Raw genomic sequence first — 21,057 nt, 5'->3', positions numbered from 1 at the left:
AAGAAGGTGTTTAGTATGCTTTGTTTTATTGGTCAGAGTGTTGGGTATAGGAGTTGACAGGCCTAATTGTGGTTGTACACTTCATTGGTTAGACCACTTTTGGAATATTGTGTGCAGTTGTGGTCTCCCTCTTTTCAGAAGGATGTTCTGAAACTTGAAAGGGTTCAGAAAAGATTTACAAGGATGTTGCCAGGGTTGGAGGGTTTGAGTTTTAAGGAGAGACTGAATAGACTGAGGTTGTTTTCCCTGGATTGTCTGAGGCTGAGGAGTGACCTGATAGAGGTTTATCATGTAATGTTGGGCTTGGATAGGGTAAATAGACCCTTGTGTTTCTCTGGGTTGGGGGAGTCCAGAACCAGAGGGCATAGGTTTTGGGTGAGAAGGAACTTTTTCACACAGAGGTTGGTGCATTTTTTAAATGAGTTGCCAGACGAAGTGGTGGAAGCTGATCGTATTACAGCATTTAAAAGGCATTTGGATGGGTACATGTATAGGAAGAATATGGGTCAAGTGCTGTGAAATGGGAGTAGATTAATTTAGGATATTAGGTCAGCATGGATCAGTTGAACCAAAGGATCTGTTTCCATGCAGCATGTCTCTATGATTCCATGGATGTACTTATCCAAATGTCTTTTGAATGTTCTAACTATACCTCCATCCTGCACTTTGTTGGGCAGTTCATAGCACACATAAACCAGTTTGTGTTTCTAAAACAAAAGATACGCCCTTTTAAAAACGTTTTCTTCTCACCTTACAAATATGCCCCCAGTTTTGAACTCCTCCACCCCAGGGAAAAGACATTTGCTATTCACATTATCTATGCCCCTTATGATTGTATAAACCTATCTAAGGATGTCCCTCAACTTCCTATACTCCATTGAAAAAGTCCCAGCCTATCCAGCGTATTTTTGAACTCAAACCCTGTCCAGTTTAAGAATGTCTTTCTTGTAACAGAGCAACCAGAACCACATCACTTACTCCAGAAGAGGCCTCCCCAACATCCTGTACAACCTCAACATTACATCCCAACTCCTGTATTGGAGGTAGCACGGTGGCTCAGTGGTTAGCACTGCAGCCTCACAGCGCCAGGGACCCGGGTTTGATTCCCGCCTTGGGCCACTGTCTATGTGAAGATTGCACATTCTCCCTGTGTATGCGTGGGTTTCCTTGGGGGCTTTGGTTTCCTCCCACAATCCAAAAGGCGTACAGGTTAGGTGAATTGGCCATGCTAAACTGTCAACTCATGGGTAAATATAGGGTAGGGAAATGGGTCTGGGTGGGTTATTCTTTGGAGGGTCAGTGTATTCCTATTTTCATACTATAAGGAATGTAATCTAATCTTGTATTCAAAGGTCTGAGCAATGAAGGCAAGCCTGCCAAATATAATTTTAATCACCGTGTCTACCTATGACGCAAATTTCAAAGAATTATGTTCCTGTATCCCTAGGTCTCTCCATCCAGAACACCATCCTGGACCCTACCATTAATTGTATCAGTCCTGCCCTTGTTTATTTTACCAAAATGTAATACCTCACGTCATTCCAAATTAAACTCCATTTGCCCCTCCTCAGCCTATTGACTCAATTGATCAAGACCTCTTCATAATCTTAGATAACCTTCTTTACTGTCCACTGCATGACCGATTTTGATGTCATCTGCAAACTAGCTAACCATGCCTCCTATGTTCTCATCCAAATCATTTATAATCACCCTCTGTCGTCACCATACAACCAATTGGCAAGCTCACCCAAATCCCATATTATCTAACTTTACTAATTAGTGCACCACACTTGTACTTCTTTCAATTGAGTGTATTCTATTCTTTGCTTATAATGTGGCCTCCTTCATATTGAGGAACCAAATGTAGACTAGATTAGTGCTTTGCAACACCTATGATCAGTCCACAAGTGTAACCTTCAGCTTTCTATTGCTTGGCATTTTGTGTATCCAGTTGACTTTAACTCGAAAGAAAATATCATTGATATTGGATGTTGCCAGACCTGCCGAGATTTTTTTGTGAGCACTTGGTTTGTATTTCCAACAACTCCAGTGTTTTTATGTACCTCATTAATATCTTATTTTTCTTTTTAGACAATAAATCCAATTGCATTAATGACAAGGGAAAAGATTACAGGGGAACAAGGGACTATACAGTGTCTGGCAAAGAATGCTTGCAATGGGACTCATTTGCTGTTCTTCAAAGAAAATACAATGCACAGAGGTCAAATGCATTAAAGTTGGGTCTTGGAAGTCACAACTACTGCAGGTAGATTTTTTTTATACTTGGGTTTTTTTCCCCCTCTGCCTGAAATGATTTATTTTTATTTCAAAATCACAATAAAATAATGGAGGAGATACTCTGAAATGTAACTAGCCAGATGAACCTGAATGACTTCCTGGTCCTTTTTTCTTCAAAACTAAATTCCAATTTATTTATTAACAATTAAATCTGTGTTATTGTGAAAATTCCATGTTTGAAAGATTGTTAATAATAGCAAATAAAGTAACATGCCCTGAGATTACTTTTATAACCAGATTTCTGAAACAGCTGAAATAGCTAGTTATTTTAGAGTTCTGGTCAACCCTAATCACTGTTTGTTTTCTCATCTGCAATTTACTTGAGCAGCTGTAGGAACATATATCAAATTGTTAAAGTTCTTTAATGTGAGAATTAAGTGAGAGTAATTGAGCCTACAGGAATATCTAAATACAACATTTACACAGCTTACAAAAATGGCCAAGTATATTTGACTTTATAGATATTCCCCAGAAAAATTCCTAATAACCTTTTCACCTTGAATATTTTGGCCATGTCTTTCCAGATAGAAAGAAAATTGACTATATGAAAAAAACCATAAAAATCTGGAATTGCTTCGTAGAAAGTGAAAACAATTCATGAATTTGCATTATTTTCTGATGAGTGGTGTACCATCAGAAACATTAATCTATATTTTTCTGACAGTCTGTTCCTGACTCACTTGTGTTGCTCACTTTCTACTTGTTTACATCTGATTAATGAAATTCATTTTCTTGGCCATCCGTTTACTAATGTGTTCTCACTGTTTAAATATTTCTACTTTAAAGGAATCCAAGTCATGCTAAAAAGCCTTGGTGTTATGTTCAGGGTTCAATGTACAGGGAATACTGTGATATCCCCAAATGTGAAAAAGTTGGTAAGTGAAAATTTTATCATGAATTGCTCTTGGAAAACTATTTAAAGTAATAATTTGAAAACATTTTCTGGAAATGAATAATTTGTAATCATTACATTAACAGACTGCCTGGTTATTGTAAGTACAGGGAGTAATAAAAGATCTGTTCTACCTGTATGTTTAGATGGATGGAATACATTTCCCATAATGCAGGCTGTATCAATCACACATCAGCTTCTCCCACTGTCCATCTGATTCTCCTTCACTTTTAACACCTAACCTTCACTGATACTGCACCTGGTCAAATTCTGTCACCATTCATTTTAAATTCTTGTTTTTATTGCACAACACCAAGCTGTTTTTACTGCACTTGACTATCCCTGGACAATCCACCCAGTTTAAAAAAAAAACTTTCCACTGGGCTTCACTCTGCCTGCAATACATTCTCCATTCATCCAAGAAATTCAACTTTCATACTCACAACTATCTAATCTTTGGCTCTCGATTATTTGTGATGCTTGATTAGATATTAATCTGTTCAACTAAATTCCACATTTTCTAGCTTTGAAACCCTTCCGTTTAATCGAACACTTTTTTTTCCTGTCATGGCCATTCCTCCCAATTAGAAGGACTGCAGCATCAAGAAGTGTTTCTCTTCTCCTCTCACTCCATTTCCACATTCGATTGTCTTTGATACCTCTGTACTATACTGCTAACCAACCAAGTTTCCTTTCTTAATTACTACACTAGCTAACATTGTAAATGGTTTACTTTTCTCTGGTATATTGCCTCTCCTTTTGATATGGAGATACTAGTGTTGGTCTAGGGTGGACAAAGTCAGAAGTCGTTTGTCACCAGGTTATAGTCCAACAGGTTTATTTGAAATTAAACAAGCTATCGGAGCGCAGCCCTTTGGCCCCTCTCACTGCACCTGACGAAGGGGCTGTGTTCTGAAAGGTTGTATGATTTCAAATAAATCTGTTGGACTATAACCTGGTATTGTCTGACTTCTGATTCTCTCTCCTTCTGAAAAATGGCATCAACAACACCTTCTCAAAAATAAATAACTTTGATTCTTCTTTATTTCGAACTACCATTTTAGCCCATTTCCAACTTTCTGTTTTTGCAAAATTTGGAGTTGCACACTCCCCTTTGATCACAATTTTTGCTTTAAAATCTTGAATCAAGTTTCTGCCATGCCACAAGACAAAATATTCTGAAACAGTCACAAAGAATGACACTAGGAGAAAGTGAGGACTGCAGATGCTGGAGCTTAGAGTTGAGAGTGTGATGCTGGAAAAGCATAGCAGGTCAGACAATATCTGAGGAGCAGGAAAATCGACGTTCTGGGCATAAGCCCCTCATTCCTGATGTAAGGCTTATGCCCGAAACGTCAATTCTCCTGCTCCTCAGATGCTGCCTTACATGCTGTGCTTTTCCAGCACCACACTCCACACACAGAATGATACGTTCTATTAATATGAAAGCCTTACACTATTAGATTACATTACTTACAGTGTGGGAACAGGCCCTTCGACCCAACAAGTCCACACCGAAGCGCAACCTATCCAGACCCATTCCACGACACTGACCCCTTCGCCTAACACTACGGGCAATTTAGCATGGCCAATTTTTGGATTGTGCATGTTTGGATTGTGGGAGGAAACCGGAGCACCCGGAGGAAACCCACGCAGACACAGGGAGAATGTGCAAACTCCACACAGTCGGTCACCTGAGGCGGGAATTGAACCCAGGTCTCTGGCGCTGTGAGGCAGCAGTGCTAACCACTGAGCCACCATGCCGCCCACTTCTCTTGAGCTTTTTTAATTACACTGCACTGTTGCCATTACTATGTGACAAATAACTTAAAACTGGAAACCTCACATCTTTTGTTTAAAGACTTACACTTACACAAAAAAAGGATGCAACGTAAGTAAACAATACAATACTTCAGTAACTAAAATACTAGAGATTGGCATTGCTCTAGGCAACTAATACAATTGAGATTGTCATCACAGCTGCCAAATTTGGTTCACTCCACATGATATTAGTAAGTAGCTGAATGATTTGATACTGAAAAGACTATGGCTTCTGACAACATTTGGCAATTGCACAGAAGTCTTGTCCTCTGGAATTCACTGCACATAAAGCCAAACATTGACATATATTAGTTCATGTGAATAACTACTGAAGGATGTCCTGTCCACAAAACTTAAGGACAAATTCAACCTGATGAATTACCAATTTATTTGTCTTCTCTTCATCAGCAAATTGATGGAATAGTTCATCTACAGTGCAGTCAAGCAACAGTTGCACAGCAATTGCTCGCTAACACACTCACATAGGGTCCCAGAAGTGCCACTCAGTTCCTGACCTCAAGTTCCTTTGACTTAAAAAAAAGGACAAAAGAGCTGAACTCTAGAGATAAGATGAGGATGACAGCCCTCCGAACCAAGGCAGCATTTGACGCTGTTTCACATTAAGGAGTCCCAGCAAAGCTGGAATCATGAGAACCCTGGCAAAATTCTCTATTGGTTAGAGACGTTCCAAGCATTCAAGTGTTGACAGTGATTGTTGAAGGTCAATCATCTCAGTCCAAGTGCATCACTGCAGGAGCTACTAATCATAGTATTGTCAGAGCAACTCTTTTCAATTACTTCATCAATTCACCTGTTAGCAACCAACCCCCCCGCCCCCCAACCACCACCCATCGCCATCACAAGGTCAGAAATGGGGAATGATTGCACTATGTTGAGCATCATTTACAGCTCTTCAGATATTGAAGTTACCTTGACCATATGCAACAAAACCAGATTAACAGGCTTGGGCTGACAAGTAGCAATTAACATTCATGATACACAAATGTTACTGGTGACTATTTCAAGCAAGAGGGAATATAACTATCTCCCCTTGACATTCAATATTCTTCCACTATCAACATCCTGACCAGAAACTCAACTATACTGTACTGTGGCCACAAATGCAGATTGAAGCGAGGAATTCTATAGCTAGTAATTGGTCTTCAGTTCCCCCAATGCCTATCCACCATACACAAGTTAGGAATATAATGAAATACTCTCACTAGTCTCGAATGGTGCAGCTCCAAACACCAAGGAAGCGCAACATCATCCAGGATCACGCAGCCTTCTTGATGAGGGCTGCATCACCTTTAATGTTTGCTCCATTCACCGCTGACAAATACTGGTTGCAGATATACCAATAAAAAAGATGCAGCACAGCGATTTGCCCAGACCTCTCCAACAGCTCCTTCCAAACCTGCGATCTCCACCTTCTGAAAGGACAAGGGCAGCAGATGGTTGGGAACACAAAAACCTGCATGTCCCTTTCCAAGCCACACACCAGATCTTTCAAGGTCACTGGATCAAGATTCTGAAACTCTCTTCCTCACAGCACTGTGGTATAGCTTCTACACCTCAAGACAGCAGATGTTCCACAAGGTAGGACAACAGCATCAAAGGCAGCACAATATCATCCAAGGCAATTAATGGTAGGCAATAAATGTTGGCCTAGCCGGGGATGCCCACATCTCATGAACAACTGAGAAAAAAACTATAGCCAGTGCATCTCCACTTGCCCATCCCTTTACTCTCTCTTCTTAATGTTTCCTCGATGAAACAGTTGAAATTATTTTTAAACTGACTTTTTAAAAAATTAGGCTAAGTACTTTATTTTTGGTCCGAAGGAACAATAAATACTGTTCATCAGCAAAGGACACTTTCATGAAAGGTATCACCATTGAAAACATGTAAACATTTGCCCAATTGTTTCAAAAACTATTTGCTCGTTGGATTCATGCATGTGGAATTTTATTTGATTTTTGCCATATTGTTCTGCTTTCCCTACTGTGCAAGAATTGATTCATAAACTGTGTAGTTCATTCCCACTACTGCACTTAATTGACCATTCTTTAGTGTAAACATAGAAATTAGGGCTCTTGTACAGTGGTAGTGTCCCCAGTTCCAGTCCTACTTGCTATGAATGTGTGTAATAACATCTCTGAACAGATTGATTAGGAAATATCTGAACCCAGAAGTTAAGTGTTGATAGGTTGCTCGATCTTAATACTCAATTATGTTCATGACCAAAAGTCAAACTTGTGGTTCCAATAAAGCTCTCTGGAAGGTGATGAGAAGTGGTCACACTAGCCTCTTTTTCACTCCTGAACACTGGGATAAATGTGACCAATTGCAGCACAACCATTACAACTCAACTGAAAGGCGCTAACTTGACATAGACCAGCTATTGAGGCGAGAATGTTATTTGGCTGTTTAAAGGGGCTCTTGTTGAGTAATAGTAATGTCCTTACCTCTGAGACAGGAGTCTTTGGTTCAAGTCCTACCTTCTCCGAGGTATGTTGTGCCAATTCCAACAGATTAAGTAATAAATATTGTGCTAACCTATTAATTTATCTCCATAGAGTCCAAGTGTGGCCAGAGGGAATATAAAATGAACAAGATTGTTGGAGGAAATGAGGCTGCCATTGAATCTCACCCTTGGCAAGCAGCACTCTACATAACTGATAGTCGATCCAAAAGTTCATATTTTCAATGTGGAGGAAGTCTGATCCACTCTTGCTGGGTTCTGACAGCTGCACACTGTATTCACCCAACGTAGGTTATATTCACAACCATTTATGCCCACAGTTACGCATATTTTTGTGATGTAAAAGTGAAAATACTAGTCTATCTTTGATCCTATACTTCATTCGGGAATGTGGTTTCAGGAACCTAAGCTGTGATGCCGTATCCACATCTTTGCCTCGTATGGCGTAGAGATAAAAGAATATTTATGATATTCAGCAAAATCAATTGCTTCCTGACTTAATTTACCTAACTTTCTCGGTGTTGACTTTGATTTCTCATATTGGCTTTGACAACAGAGGAGCTCAAGAATAGAACAATGAAAGCTTGCCTTGCCATGTGAACATCCGTGTTCTTTCTTCACACCTTCAAAAATGTCAATGAAATGATAAAAATTTGTTTTAAATGGTTAAATTGCCTTAATCTAATCATTGTTCAGATCAGGCTTATTTTGTTCAATCTGACAGTTATGTCCTTTCAAGTTGGCTTAAACAGAGTGATTCTTGCACATTCCATATTATAGCCTTTGCAGCATTTTTTTCCCTGAAGACACGTCACAGAAATTGACCACATAACAGTTGTTTGTTTTTTTCACATTATATGTAATATATGCACATAAAACTTGATGGCAGCGTGAACTTTCAGCTCAAGCTGATTACTCCCCCGATGAAAAAGCAGAAATATGAGCTTAATTTGAAAATTGTCCCATTGAGTTTGAACATTTGGAATTGTCATAGCAAAAATGAATTTCAACAATCAACTCGAATGTAACATTACCTTTCACTTCTTCACAAGGCTGATTTAGATCTTTGGCCAAAAGTAACATGCATTGGATCTGCTATCCCTCTCCTGTGAACTTTATTCAATTATTGCACTTGATGTTTCCATGCTATGTGAAATATTATCGGCAGTCAGACAGTTGGTTATCAGTGTAATATTTTCTAAATATGTTTCTATAAAAAGTTTATTGATGACAGATTCGATTTTAGAAACTCCTCTAACCAGAAAAGATTGAGGAACTGCATGATAATCTCGATCTTTATGAATCTGACACAAAAATTAAATTCTTGTGTAAATGAAGATCTAGATCTCGAGGAGGGGCCGCTTGCTTCCACAATCGGTCAAATAAACACAAGCAGCTCAGTCTGATTTTAGCAAGATTTAACAATTTATTACGACGTCGGGCTCAGGTTATCCAGCAACACAGGTTTTCCGGAGACTGTGTATTCCGAAAAAGCTGCTGCGCTTATCTTAAAACACAAGCAATGTTTATAGGTCTCTTAACAAAGAGAACAGGCTTAATTGCAAAATTAATCCAATAAAATGACAAATACACATAAAATTAAGCCAATGATATTTCCTGGAAACTACTTATTTGCACGTTTTTATCTCTTTGTACCTGCGTCTGAGATACTTTGAATAATGTCATACCTTGCTTCGTTAATTCATACTATGAACAGGACATTATTTGCTAACATCTTTCAATTAGTTCAGGAGAGTCAAATGCCATTATAAACGAATTTGTTAATTTGTTCCTAGAAGCCATTTTGTTATGTTATTTTAAGTTACTTTAGATTTAGATTAGATTCCCTACAGTGTGGAAACATGCCTTTCAGCCCAACAAGTCCACACCGACCCTCCAAAGAATAACCCAACCAGACCCATTTCCCTCTGACTGATGTACCTAACACTATGGGCAATTTAACATGGCCAATTCACCTTACCTGCACATCTTTGGACTGCAGGAGGAAACCAGAGCATCCGGAGGAAATCTACGCAGGCACAGGAAGGATGTGCAAACTCCACGCAGACAGTTGCCTGTGGCTGGAATCGAACCTAGCACCCTGGTACTTACCACTGTGCCACCCACTAAGAAGCCATTTTGTGGTTAGTAAAAGCATGTATTAAATGGTTGCTCCTGACAACAGCCTAAATCCAGATCCTTGTCTCCCTGCTTTGGTCATTCCATGACCACACCATACGAAGTGAGGGCATAAAATAGATCAGTCCAATTGAATGGACACCAGAGACAGCCATACGTTCTCCTCTTCTGGGGAGGAAGTAGGGGTAGGCAATGGCGCCACCTCATCAGTTGAGGATCTAAAATCTGGATTTAGGCTGTTGTCAGGAGCTACCATTTAATGCATGCGTTTACTAACTACAAAATAGCTTCTTAATGCAAGTAACATTAAATAACATAACAAAATGGCTTCTTGGAGCAAATTAACAAATTTATTTATAATGGCATCGAACTCTGCTGAAAACTGCATTCCTGAACGAATTGAAAGAGATTAGCAAACAATGCCCTGTACATAGTATGAATTAACTAAGCAAGATATGACAGAATTAAAGTATCTTAGCTGGCCTTGTTGACGCAGGTGCAAAGAGATATAAGCGTGGAAACAAGTCAGTCCCCAGGAAATATCATTGGCTTAATTTTATGTCAATTTGTCATTTTATTGGACTAATTTTGCAATTGAGGCTGTTCTGTTTGTTAAGAGACCTATAAACATTGCTTGTGTTTTAAGCTAAGCACAGCAGCTTTTTCAGAGTACACAGACTCTGGAAAACCTGTGTTGCTGGATAACCTGTACCTGGTGTCGTAATAAGTTGTTAAATCTTGCTAAAATCAGACCGAGTTGCTAGTGTTTATTTGACCAATCACTGAACCGAGAAGCCCCTCCCGGGGTGGAGATCTTCATAAAGAGGAATTGGAGAATATTAATTGAATAATAAATGTCAATGTAACAGTGACCCAAAATGCTTGTAGATTTTGTGCAAAGTTATAAAGTGTTTTTAAAATGTTCTTTTCTGTTCAGAATTTCCCACTCATGGTATCATGTAACACTGGGAAAATCTTCAACAAATAAACCTAGTAAAAATGAGCAAACATTTTCAGTGGAAAAAATAATAAGCCATGAAAATTTCAATGATGATTCCTTTGACAATGACATAGGTAAGCTAGCTTCTGTTGTTGACATTACATTCGTATAACTTTTAGACAAGATTCGGATTGTAAATCTCAAACTAATTTCTTAATCTAAATTCAAACTCTTGAAATTAAAGAAGGAAAACTTCAAAGTTTTAATTGTTATTTTCTTTTTTCTTTTTAGCTCTGTTAAAGTTAAAATCTCAATCTGGGACGTGTGCAATAGAGTCAAAGTTTGTCCACCCCATTTGTTTGCCTTCTAAATGCCTTATATTTTCTGAAAACACTCAGTGTGAAGTTTCTGGATATGGGAGGGAAGCTGAGTGTAAGTTGGAAATTCTGGTTTATTTGTCATGCTGTAACAATATATTCATCAGAGAACAACACTCAATGCAACTTACTTGCACGATGTCAACTCAATTTTTGTTGCCACTTTAGTTTGTTGTAGATATCAAACTATAAGTATATAGTAGAATGTAGACATATGCAGCACAGAAAAAAAGAGGCTGATCCTCTAGTAATCCCTATGCTGGATCTTGGAAAGAGGAGCATTTTTATTCAAACCTTCATAGTTTTATTCGCAGCCCTTTTATCTTCTCATTCTCAAGTGCCTGGGCAATCCTTTTCTTAATTTATGGAATTAACTTCACTAACTTTTCAACTTAAAGATTCTCATCTCCCTCTGGATTATTTGCCAATTAGTTTGAATCTAATCAATTTGGATTTGATTAACTCAGAGGGAAATATTGTTCTGTATCTACCCTAAAACTGCTACCTCCTTATCTCTTTTCCCAAAGAGAACACTCTTAATTATTCTCATTAGGCCAAACTTTTTCTAGCTAACCACTTATGCTTAATGTTAAGAACATCTAGTCATGAATAATGTATAAGTAATGTTTAATTCAGGAAAAGGTTAAATGTGTAATCATAAACTAATTAAAATATTGGGCTTTAAAGAATACCAAATTTCCTGAAGAAATGACAGTGAAAGTCAGAAAGAAAGAGATGGAGCTATGAAATGATAAGTGGCTAACTAAATTAAGAAAAATTTACAAGTGTGATATCTGTAATCCTTGCAGTAATGGCTTTGCAGAAAGAATGTTTTGTTTTGGAGCTAGACTCCCATTAGTGATGACCAAAGTAAATGATAGTTAGTTGACTTGCAATATAAGCCGAGTAACAAACATAAACTAACTTCATCAGTGCAAGTAGATAAACCTTAATCTCAGTTTGACTTTTATTGAGATCAGAGACTGGAAGTTTGCCTGGTTTGAAACTAGTGGAAGAATCTCCAATGGTTCCAACAGAGTCACGTTAAGAGTCAAGAGACTGAGGCATCTTCAGTCAAGACAGAATAAAACCTCTGTCAATGGCTAGAACTGATGGGAATTAAAAATAGTTTCCAGAGCAGTATGGGATACCTCTGTGTAATTCCTATGGAAGTAAACAACTTGAAGTCTACCATCTTACAAGAAAATTCTTAGGTGGATTAAGAAGTAAACATTTGTGTGAAACACTTATAGTTCTAAACCATGCAGCTTTGTTAATAGTGCTCATTTTGTTCACTATTGCAATAAAATGAAACCTGGTGTTGCACTGTTGGTTAAAATAGGGTACTTAGCTTTCTCTTTAAATGTTAAGAGATCATAACATTTATATGTTAGGTTTGAAATTAATGATACTGGCTCATCTTTACTTGTAATCTCTCTTTGCCTTGCATATCAACTTGGGCAATTTTCTCCTGTAATTTCCATTATATTCTTGGTTGCTAATTGAGTCGTGCCTTTAACGTATTTCACAAGTCTCTTTTTGCTGTTTTGTTTTTTATTTATTTTGTTTGCTATCCAAGACACATGAGCTGGGGATACTCTAACTTTACTCTTGAAAGTAACATACCTAAATATATCAGAAACCTTTCCTGTTCTTGCTGTTTGCATTTCTTATACTGTTACTGCTCTTGAACGGATTGTTCTAACAAAGTTGAATGCATTTTATAGAACGTATCTATATATGTTGACCTAAATATTTCCAGGACTTTATTTGAACTGTGTTGCAAGCCAACAAACTTTCTCAAGAAATCTATGCTGCGAAGACATAATGCATACTTTTTTTTGTTTTATTTCAGTTTCTCCTTTCTACTCCAAATTCCTGAAGGAGGCTAGAGTGAATTTGATTTCACAGCAAAAATGTAGATCTCCTGAATATTATGGGAAGAAATTAACCGAAAACATGTTGTGTGCTGCCCATCATAACTGGAAGGAAGATGCTTGTAAAGTAAGTAAACAGAACCGAATTCATTGAAATTTTCAAATGAAATTCACAAAATTAGAGGAAATCAAATTTATTAAAAGTAAACTGTACCGTACAATGCTTTTGACACTCGCAGTCCTTGATTCTTTTTAAACTTAGGATTAAATGGAAGTGGCATCAGTGCTTTACGCAGGAAAAAGGCGGCTTTTCGGCTAATTTAGACTCTAAATTGGGTAGTATAAATTAAATCTGAATTGTGTTCAGAAACTAATATTAATAAACACTGTGAAAGAAAGACCATTAGCATAGATAAATAAGAGACTGAAAAAGTAAAGAAACTTACTTTAATCTTTTTCAACATCATCAACATGCTAGATTTTGTATCATCAAAGGATTTATTAATGTTCTGAGTAAAGGCACTCCTAGGTAGCATGGAACACAATGTAAATAAATTTTCCATTGTTTACTGAAGAGATGTTCTTGATGACCAGACAGTCTAGAACCAGGAATCTAATGATACGGAGTAGGTCATTTCATACTAAAATGTGGAGAAATATATTTACTCAGTGTAGTGAGCCGATGGAATTCTGTGCCACAAAAACTGGTTGAGGCCAAAACATTGAATGTTTTCAAAAATGAGTTAGATAGAGTTTTTAGGGTTAAAGGGATTAAATTGTTCAGGGAAGAAACAGGAACAGGGTTCTGATTTGAATGATCAGCCAACATCACACTGAACAGTGGAGCAAGCTCGAAAGGGCCAAATAACCTAAACCTGCTCCTATTTTTGATCTTTCTATGAAAGAGACAAGAGTGGGTCTAAGACTTTGATTTTAGATGCATTTAACGGCAACGATGTGATGATGAAAGCTGAGCCAGGATACGAGGCAAAGGAGTAAATCAATTGAGAAGTAGAGCAGAGGTGGTTCAGAATACTCAGAATATGTACATTTCTGCTGTCAAGAAAATGTTAAAGAGGGCAGCCCATCATGCAGGTTAACTAAAGAATTTAAGGGAAGTTTCAAACTTGATGACTAGTAGCTTAGAGGATTGCAAAGAACATCAAGAATGAAGTAAATTACCGAAAGGTTAATAGGGAGAAAAATAAGATAGTATGAGAAAAAGCTAGGTAGAAATGTAAAAAGTTAGCGAGAGCTTTTATTGATATTTAAAAAGGAAGAGAGTAAGTGATTGTTGACCCTCTGGAGACTGAGAATGGGGAGATAATATTAAGCCAACTATATGAACCATAAGCTGACAAATTTTCAGGTGCTGATAGATTTCATTGTAAGATATTAAAAGTGGTGGTTATTGAATTGTAGATGTGTTGGTGTTATTTCTTCAAAATTCACTCAATTCCAGAATAGCTCAGTCAGTGTGCAAAGTACAAATACAGCTCTTATATTCAAGGAGGAAGGCACGCAGAAAACTGTGGGCCAGGTAGCTTGATGTCTTGTCATGGGCAAAGCGTGATAATCAATCATCAAGAATGTTATAGCCAGGCAGTGAGATGTGACCTTATTGAGATACGTAAGATTCTTAAGGGTAACATTGACAGAGTAAGTGTTGAGAGGATGTTTACCCTCATGGGAGAGTTAAGGGCAATTGGGCATAGTCTCAGAATAAAAGGTCTGCTCATTTAAAATTGAGACGAAGAGAAATTTCTTTTCTGAGGGTTAAGAGTCTTTGGAACCCCTTGCCATAGAGCTGTAGAGGCAATGTTTTTGTGGCTATTTAATAAATTAAGTATAGAATTTTGAGTTAGATTCTTGATGAGAAGGGATATGAGGAAAACATAATCCTTCAATCAAGGCACATGAGGAATATTAGATCAGCCATGATCCTATTGAATGTTGGAACAGACTCAAGGAGCTGAATGGCCTCCTCCTGTGCTATTTCTTATGTCTTTGGAAAACTCAGCATGCTTTTGTAAAAGATAAATGTTTAACTGATTTTTGGAGTTCAGTAAATGTGCTGTGGCAAAAAAAGAAGCCTGTTATATTAGACGTGGATTTCCAGAACACATTCAACAAAGTACCTCTTAAAAAAGTTATTCATGAAACAGGAGCTTCATATTAGTCCAGATAGAAGATTGACTGGCTGACAGAAAATATAATATACATGAATGGGTCTTTGCTTGAATTGAGATCACTTGAGTGGACAAAACTCGGCAGGTGGAGTATCAATGTTAAGTTGTTTACTTTGGCAGGAAGAATTAAAAGCAGAACATGATTCAAATAGAGAATGTTAACTACATTCTGAAGTGCAAAGGGATCTTGGCATTCTAGAATTAATTAAAAGTTAGGATGAAGGTGCAGCAAGTATTTAAAAAGGCTAATGGAATGCTGCCCTTTTTTCTGAGACGAATTGAATGTAAAAGTAAGGATGTTATGCGTCATTGCTAAGATCACATATCAAAGATTCTGTGCAATTTTGATCTCCTTATTTCAAGGAGGATTTAAGTGTAAAGGAGGCAGTTTAGAGGAAGCTTATGAGATTAATACTTGGGACTGAGTGAGTTATCTTCTAAGGAGAGGTTGGACAGCTGAGGCTTGCTTCCACTGGAGTTTAGAAGAATGAGGAGTGTCTTGACTCAAGTGTATAAATCCTGAACAGTCATGAAAAGGTATATGTGGAAAGAAAGTTTCCTCTTGTGGCAATTCCAGAACTAGAGAGTATTATTTAAAACTTATTGGTCACATTATAGGGATGAAGAGAGGTTTTTTTTCTGCGGGTTGTGTAACTTGGGAACTCTCTGTCTCAGAAGATGGTGGGAATGGGAATCATTGAATATTTTTAAACCAATGATCGGTAGATTATTGTTTTGCAAGGGAATAAAAGGTTATCGGGAGATGGAAATATGGATTCAAAATTAAACCAATTGAATTGAATGGCGAAGCTAAAACGTCTATTTTTGCTCCTAATTTGTATGATCATAACACACTTCTGATGGAATTAATTTCACTTCAATTTTGTTATTTAACATTAAGGTAAGTTATCTGTGCTAGTGAAGTTGTCTGCAGTAATTTTAACACAATTAAATATTCACTTAGTCGAGAATGCTCCAGCTTGTTTCATGGGCACCTGATCAGTTTAGTTGTCAGGATTCCAACTTCACTTTGTAAACAGTACATAGTGAGATATGGGTAAAGTGGAAACCTTAGAGGTGCAGGGCAATTTAGACTGCAATTTTCAGGTTTCTGTCTTTAACTGTAAATATGCATGAAGAGTTTGCTGTACTAGTCCATAATAATGATTAGATTACCTACAGTATGGAAACAAACCCTTTTGTCCAACAAATCCACACTGACCCTCCGAAGAGTAACCCAACCAGACCCATTCCTCTACATTTACCCCAACTAATGTACCTAACATGAGGGGCAATTTTACACGGCCAATTCACCTGACCTGCACATCTTTTGGATTGTGGGAGGAAACTGGAGCATCCAAAGGAAATCCATGCAGACATGGGGAGAATGTGCAAACTCCACATAGAGAGTCACCTAAGGCTGGAATCGAACCTGGGTCCCTGGTGCTGTGAGGTAGTAGTGCTAACCACTGAGCCGCCGTGCCACCCAGTAATGAAGGCCAAAAAAAACTATTAGCCTCATCATTATCATTTACATAAAATCTGAGCAATATGTGGTTTACTACCATCTCTGAAATAATTCAGTGTTTAAATATGATATTTACTTTGCAGATAATATTAAATAGTAAACAATGCAATTGGGTTATAACTTCAATGGAATGGGGAGTCATGTAAAATGGATAGTTTAATGACACCAAGTAAAGTTAAAATAACTGCTACTTTTGTAGAAGATTATAATTCAAATACAATGTTTTCATGAGAATATTGTGCTCTTCGACATAGTAAAGCCAATTCAGTGCATCTTTTCATGGTCAGACCTTGAACTAGACTACAATTAAATTTAATCTTAATTTATCAATACATACAAGCAGCATCAATATAGCAAGCTACTTAATTAATTGACTGAAGTAATAATTTTTATCCTTTATTTAATGACAGGGAGATTCTGGTGGACCTCTTGTATGTGAAAACAATGGACGAATGAATCTTTATGGAATAACCAGCTGGGGAGATGGGTGTGCCCGACCAAATAAACCAGGCGTTTACACAAGAGTTTTAAATTACATCCAGTGGATTGAAGAAAACATGATTTAGGAGATTTTAAAATCACTGGTCTCATTATCAGCTGATCAGTTACATAAATGATTTGCAGTAAAATTTGTGTTTCTGATACAATGATCCAATCTACCTCATTTCTGTTATTTGTAGTTTTGAAGAAGTTGTTAAAATGTCATCTAAGACACATTTTATAAACACTACATTTTAAATCTTGTCTGCATCAGCAGTCTCTTCTTTATTTTTCATTTGATATAGCTAACCCTAAACTTCTCATTTATTGGCAAAATATTATTGCTAATACAGCTGTACGGGATATTGGTTAGGCCACTTTTGGAATATTGTGTGCATTTGTGGCCTCCCTCCAATTGGAAGGAGGTTTTGTAAATTTGAAAGGGTTCAGAAAAGGTTTAAAGATGTTCCCAGAGTTGAAGGATTTGAACCATCGGGAGAGGTGAATAAGCTTGGGGCTGTTTTCCCTGGAGTGTTGGATGCAGACAGATGACCTTCCTGAGGTTTATAAAATCATGAGGAACATGAATAGAATAAATAGACAAGGTCTTTTCTCGAGAGTGGGTGAGTCCAGAACGAGAAGGCATAGGGTTCGAGGGGAGAGATTTAAAAAGGGACCTAAAGAGACAATTTTTTCATGCAGAGGGTGGTATATGTATGGAATGAGCTGCCAGAGGAAGTGGAGGAGGCTAGCACAATTACAATATTTAAAAGACATAGAGATGGGTACAAGAATAGGAAGGGTTTAGAGGGATATGGGCCAAGTGCTGGCAAACGGGATGAGATCAGTTTAGAATATCTGGTCAACATGGACAAGTTGGACCAAAGGGTCTGTTTCCATGCTGTACACCTCTATGACTAACTTCATTTTATTGTGGGTCATAAGACATTAAAATAGGAGCAGAAGTAAGGACTTCAGCGTTTAGAATCCACTCTACCGTTCAATAATATTAACTTTTTCTGTCTAATCAGTGTTAAGAATGCTGATCATTTTTGTTAGCATTCACAAATATTTTTTAAAGTTAGATTAGATCTCAGATACATTGTACAAATTCTATTCTGCTTTTAATAGAGTCAATTGATATGTACTATGAGTTAACTGTCTGTTTGAAATTTTTGTTTAATTTGAACACTTGAATTACACATAAATTAATCCCAGAAAGCCATACAAAATCCTATTGTACATATTTCTTTTGGAATACCCTTACCTCTTATGATCAAACCCATGTCTAAATTATGAATGTTTTCAAATCTATGACATTCATCGAGACTTTAAATTTTGTTTGGAATTTTTAAGATCATATTAAATTTACTTTGTAAAATTGTGACTACATGTTGTGTTCTTATGATAATTTCAGTTGTGCTTGTCAGTTGTTTCAACAACCAGTGGTTGGACCAAACCTAACAAATGTTATCTTTTAATTACTAAATGCTATATTTGGATACTAACTTATATTTTATGTACAAGGATAGTGTCAATATTTTATGGATAAATTCACAAATTGTTCCAAGTTAATGTATAGTATTAAATGAGATATTATTTATCCAGTTTGTATCAAAAATACCAAATAAAGTACATAATACTGTTAAAATTCCAAATTACTTAGATAGGCTTTTTCAAAAATATAGCATTTGAAATAGCATGCCAGGGATAGGGTGTACATTTTTAAAGATAGTATTAATTTTGTTGCCCTCGAGGTAGTTCCATTTTGTGCCAAATGAAGCTGTGAAAAATGGCTAAGGAAAGTTCTACGTTTACTTATCATTTCATTTCTGTAATGAAAGGAAATGTCTAGTGCTATACTAGAGATAATGTCTGAAATTGTATTACATTGTATTTTAATAGTCCCATGATAGTTCGTATAAATTTTATTAATGATCTTAAATGTACAAATAAATTTAATTTTTGAAATACATATTTTTATTTATAGTTCCTGTGCTTATGACAATTATAGAATGTCACTCATCAAGTAAAATGTTAATTAGGAAATAAATCACATAGGTCACAGCTTAGCTCTTGGTGTTTGACTTTATAGTTCACTTCAAGTCCTCATACAAAGTGGTTTTGGTTAGAGACTAAATTGTTCCTAAGTTTTTATAAGATAATTGAAGCAATTGAAATCCATGTTCAGTTAATTTTATTTCCAATTTGTAACATTGGTACTTTGTTCACTGAGAAAACTGCATTCATTTCGGATACACAGCTATCTTAAAATCTGAAATGTCAAATAAAGTGACAATTACAGATGTAAAAATCGATGTGTTTGCTGACTTAGTTAGTACAAAGCTTTTTGTCAATGCAGCAATGTTCACATCATTAGAAAAACAGCAGTGTTTTAAATGTTCTAGATTCAGTTAAGAGCATCTCTACTTATGAAACACAGATTGGCCAAATGAGTGCTACTAAACTAATGACCAGTATTTGTGGATTTCTCAAAAACAGAATAATTCTATTTCATTGCTGAAGTGTTAGTCATGATTGAAAAATCCAATCTCATGAATTAAACAAAAAAATTGATTTGCAAGTCATCACAATTAAGTGACCTCAATTATAACTACATATTGTCAATAAATCAATTCACAGAACTTTAATTTAAAATAAATTTGAAATATCCAGATGGAGGGCGGGAAAAAATTTCTGGCTGTAACAGGCTACTCCTTTTGAGGTATTTTAGGTGTTGGAGGTGATTTCCTTGAATTCCAGGAGCAGCAATTACTGTTTTACATCCTATTGCATTTTTTTCCTCCAAAGTTGCAAAACAAAGTCAAAACAACGGCACTTTTAAAATGGAGAGGAGCAGACAAAGGCAGCACGTGCTCAGGTCAGTGAGAGAGAGAGAAATTCACACTGCTAACTGACAACAGTGAACCTATGCGATTACTGCCTTTGTTGTTGAATTTATGTATCGCTGGACATCTTAGATATGGAGAGAGTTAGGCAGGAATTTAAAAAGGAGGTCCTCGACATTAGTAATATCTGGATTCCTCCTGGTACTATGAGCTAGTGAGGGTAGAAATAGGAGGAAAGAGCAGATGAATGCATGGCTGAAGAGCTGGTGTATGGGAGAAGGACTCACATTTTTGGATCATTGGAATCTCTCTTGGGGTAGAAGTGACCTGTGCAAAAAGGATGGATTGCACTTGAATTGGAAGAGGACTAATATACTGGCAGGAAGATTTGCTAGAGTTGCTTGGCGGGTTTTAAACTAGTAAATAAGAGGAGTGGGGGAGGGGAATAAGACCCCAGTAGATGGTGAGGAAAAAGATCAACCTGAGACTGATACAGTTGAGAAAAGAAGCAAGTCAAACAAACAGTCAGGGTAGGCAGGGACAAAGTAGAGAACAAGGTAGGACTCACATATTAAACTGTATTTATTTCAATGCAAGAGGCCTAACAGGGAAGGCATATGAACATGGGACTGAGACATCATAGCAATGACATAAGTATGCCTCAATGAAGGACAGGACTGGTAGCTTAATGTTCCAGGATACAAATGCTACAGGAAGGACAGAAAGGGATGCAAGACAGGAAGAGTGCCATTTTTGATAAAGATAGCATTATAGCTGTACTGGGGAAGTACATCCAGGGAAGTTATTTGGGTGGAACTGAGAAATAAGAAAGGGATGATCACCTTATTGGGATTGTATTATAAACCCTGCCCCGCCACCCCCCCGCCCCGCCCCCGCCGCCCGTCCACCACCCCACCGTCCCGCCGCCCCCCCGAAGGTAGAAGGTGATGGTGGAGGGTTGTTTTTCAGATTGGAGGCCTGTGCCCACAAGGATCACTGCTGGGTCCACTACTTTTCGTCATTCATGTAATTGATTTTGATGTGAGCATAAGAGGTATAGTTAGCAAGTTTATAAAGGACACCAAAATTGGAGGTATAGTGGACAATGAAGAAAGTTACCTCAGATTACAATGGGATCTTGATCAGATGGGCCAATGGGCTGAGGAGTAAAAGATGGAGTTT

The 21,057-nt window shown here is 37.3% G+C and overlaps 1 protein-coding gene across 3 annotated transcripts in view; it reads left to right on the top strand.

Moving 5' to 3' along the window:
• Positions 1-18,967, top strand: part of LOC132835044 (tissue-type plasminogen activator-like) — a 41,398-nt gene extending 22,431 nt beyond the window's left edge. For all 3 annotated transcript variants that reach the window (XM_060854304.1, XM_060854305.1, XM_060854303.1), the window contains 7 exons: positions 2,092-2,266; positions 3,085-3,173; positions 7,591-7,783; positions 10,573-10,709; positions 10,867-11,007; positions 12,808-12,956; positions 16,957-18,967. In XM_060854304.1, coding sequence (XP_060710287.1) covers positions 2,092-2,266; positions 3,085-3,173; positions 7,591-7,783; positions 10,573-10,709; positions 10,867-11,007; positions 12,808-12,956; positions 16,957-17,112 — 1,040 coding nt within the window. In that variant the 3' untranslated portion in view covers positions 17,113-18,967. The remainder of the gene's footprint in view (positions 1-2,091; positions 2,267-3,084; positions 3,174-7,590; positions 7,784-10,572; positions 10,710-10,866; positions 11,008-12,807; positions 12,957-16,956) is intronic.
• Positions 18,968-21,057: the final 2,090 nt, after the last annotated feature.

The sequence above is a fragment of the Hemiscyllium ocellatum genome, chromosome 43, assembly GCF_020745735.1.
Source record: "Hemiscyllium ocellatum isolate sHemOce1 chromosome 43, sHemOce1.pat.X.cur, whole genome shotgun sequence".
Classification (NCBI taxonomy): domain Eukaryota; kingdom Metazoa; phylum Chordata; class Chondrichthyes; order Orectolobiformes; family Hemiscylliidae; genus Hemiscyllium; species Hemiscyllium ocellatum.
The sequence above is the reverse complement of the archived record's forward strand: the minus strand, read 5'-3'. Positions and strand labels throughout refer to the sequence as shown.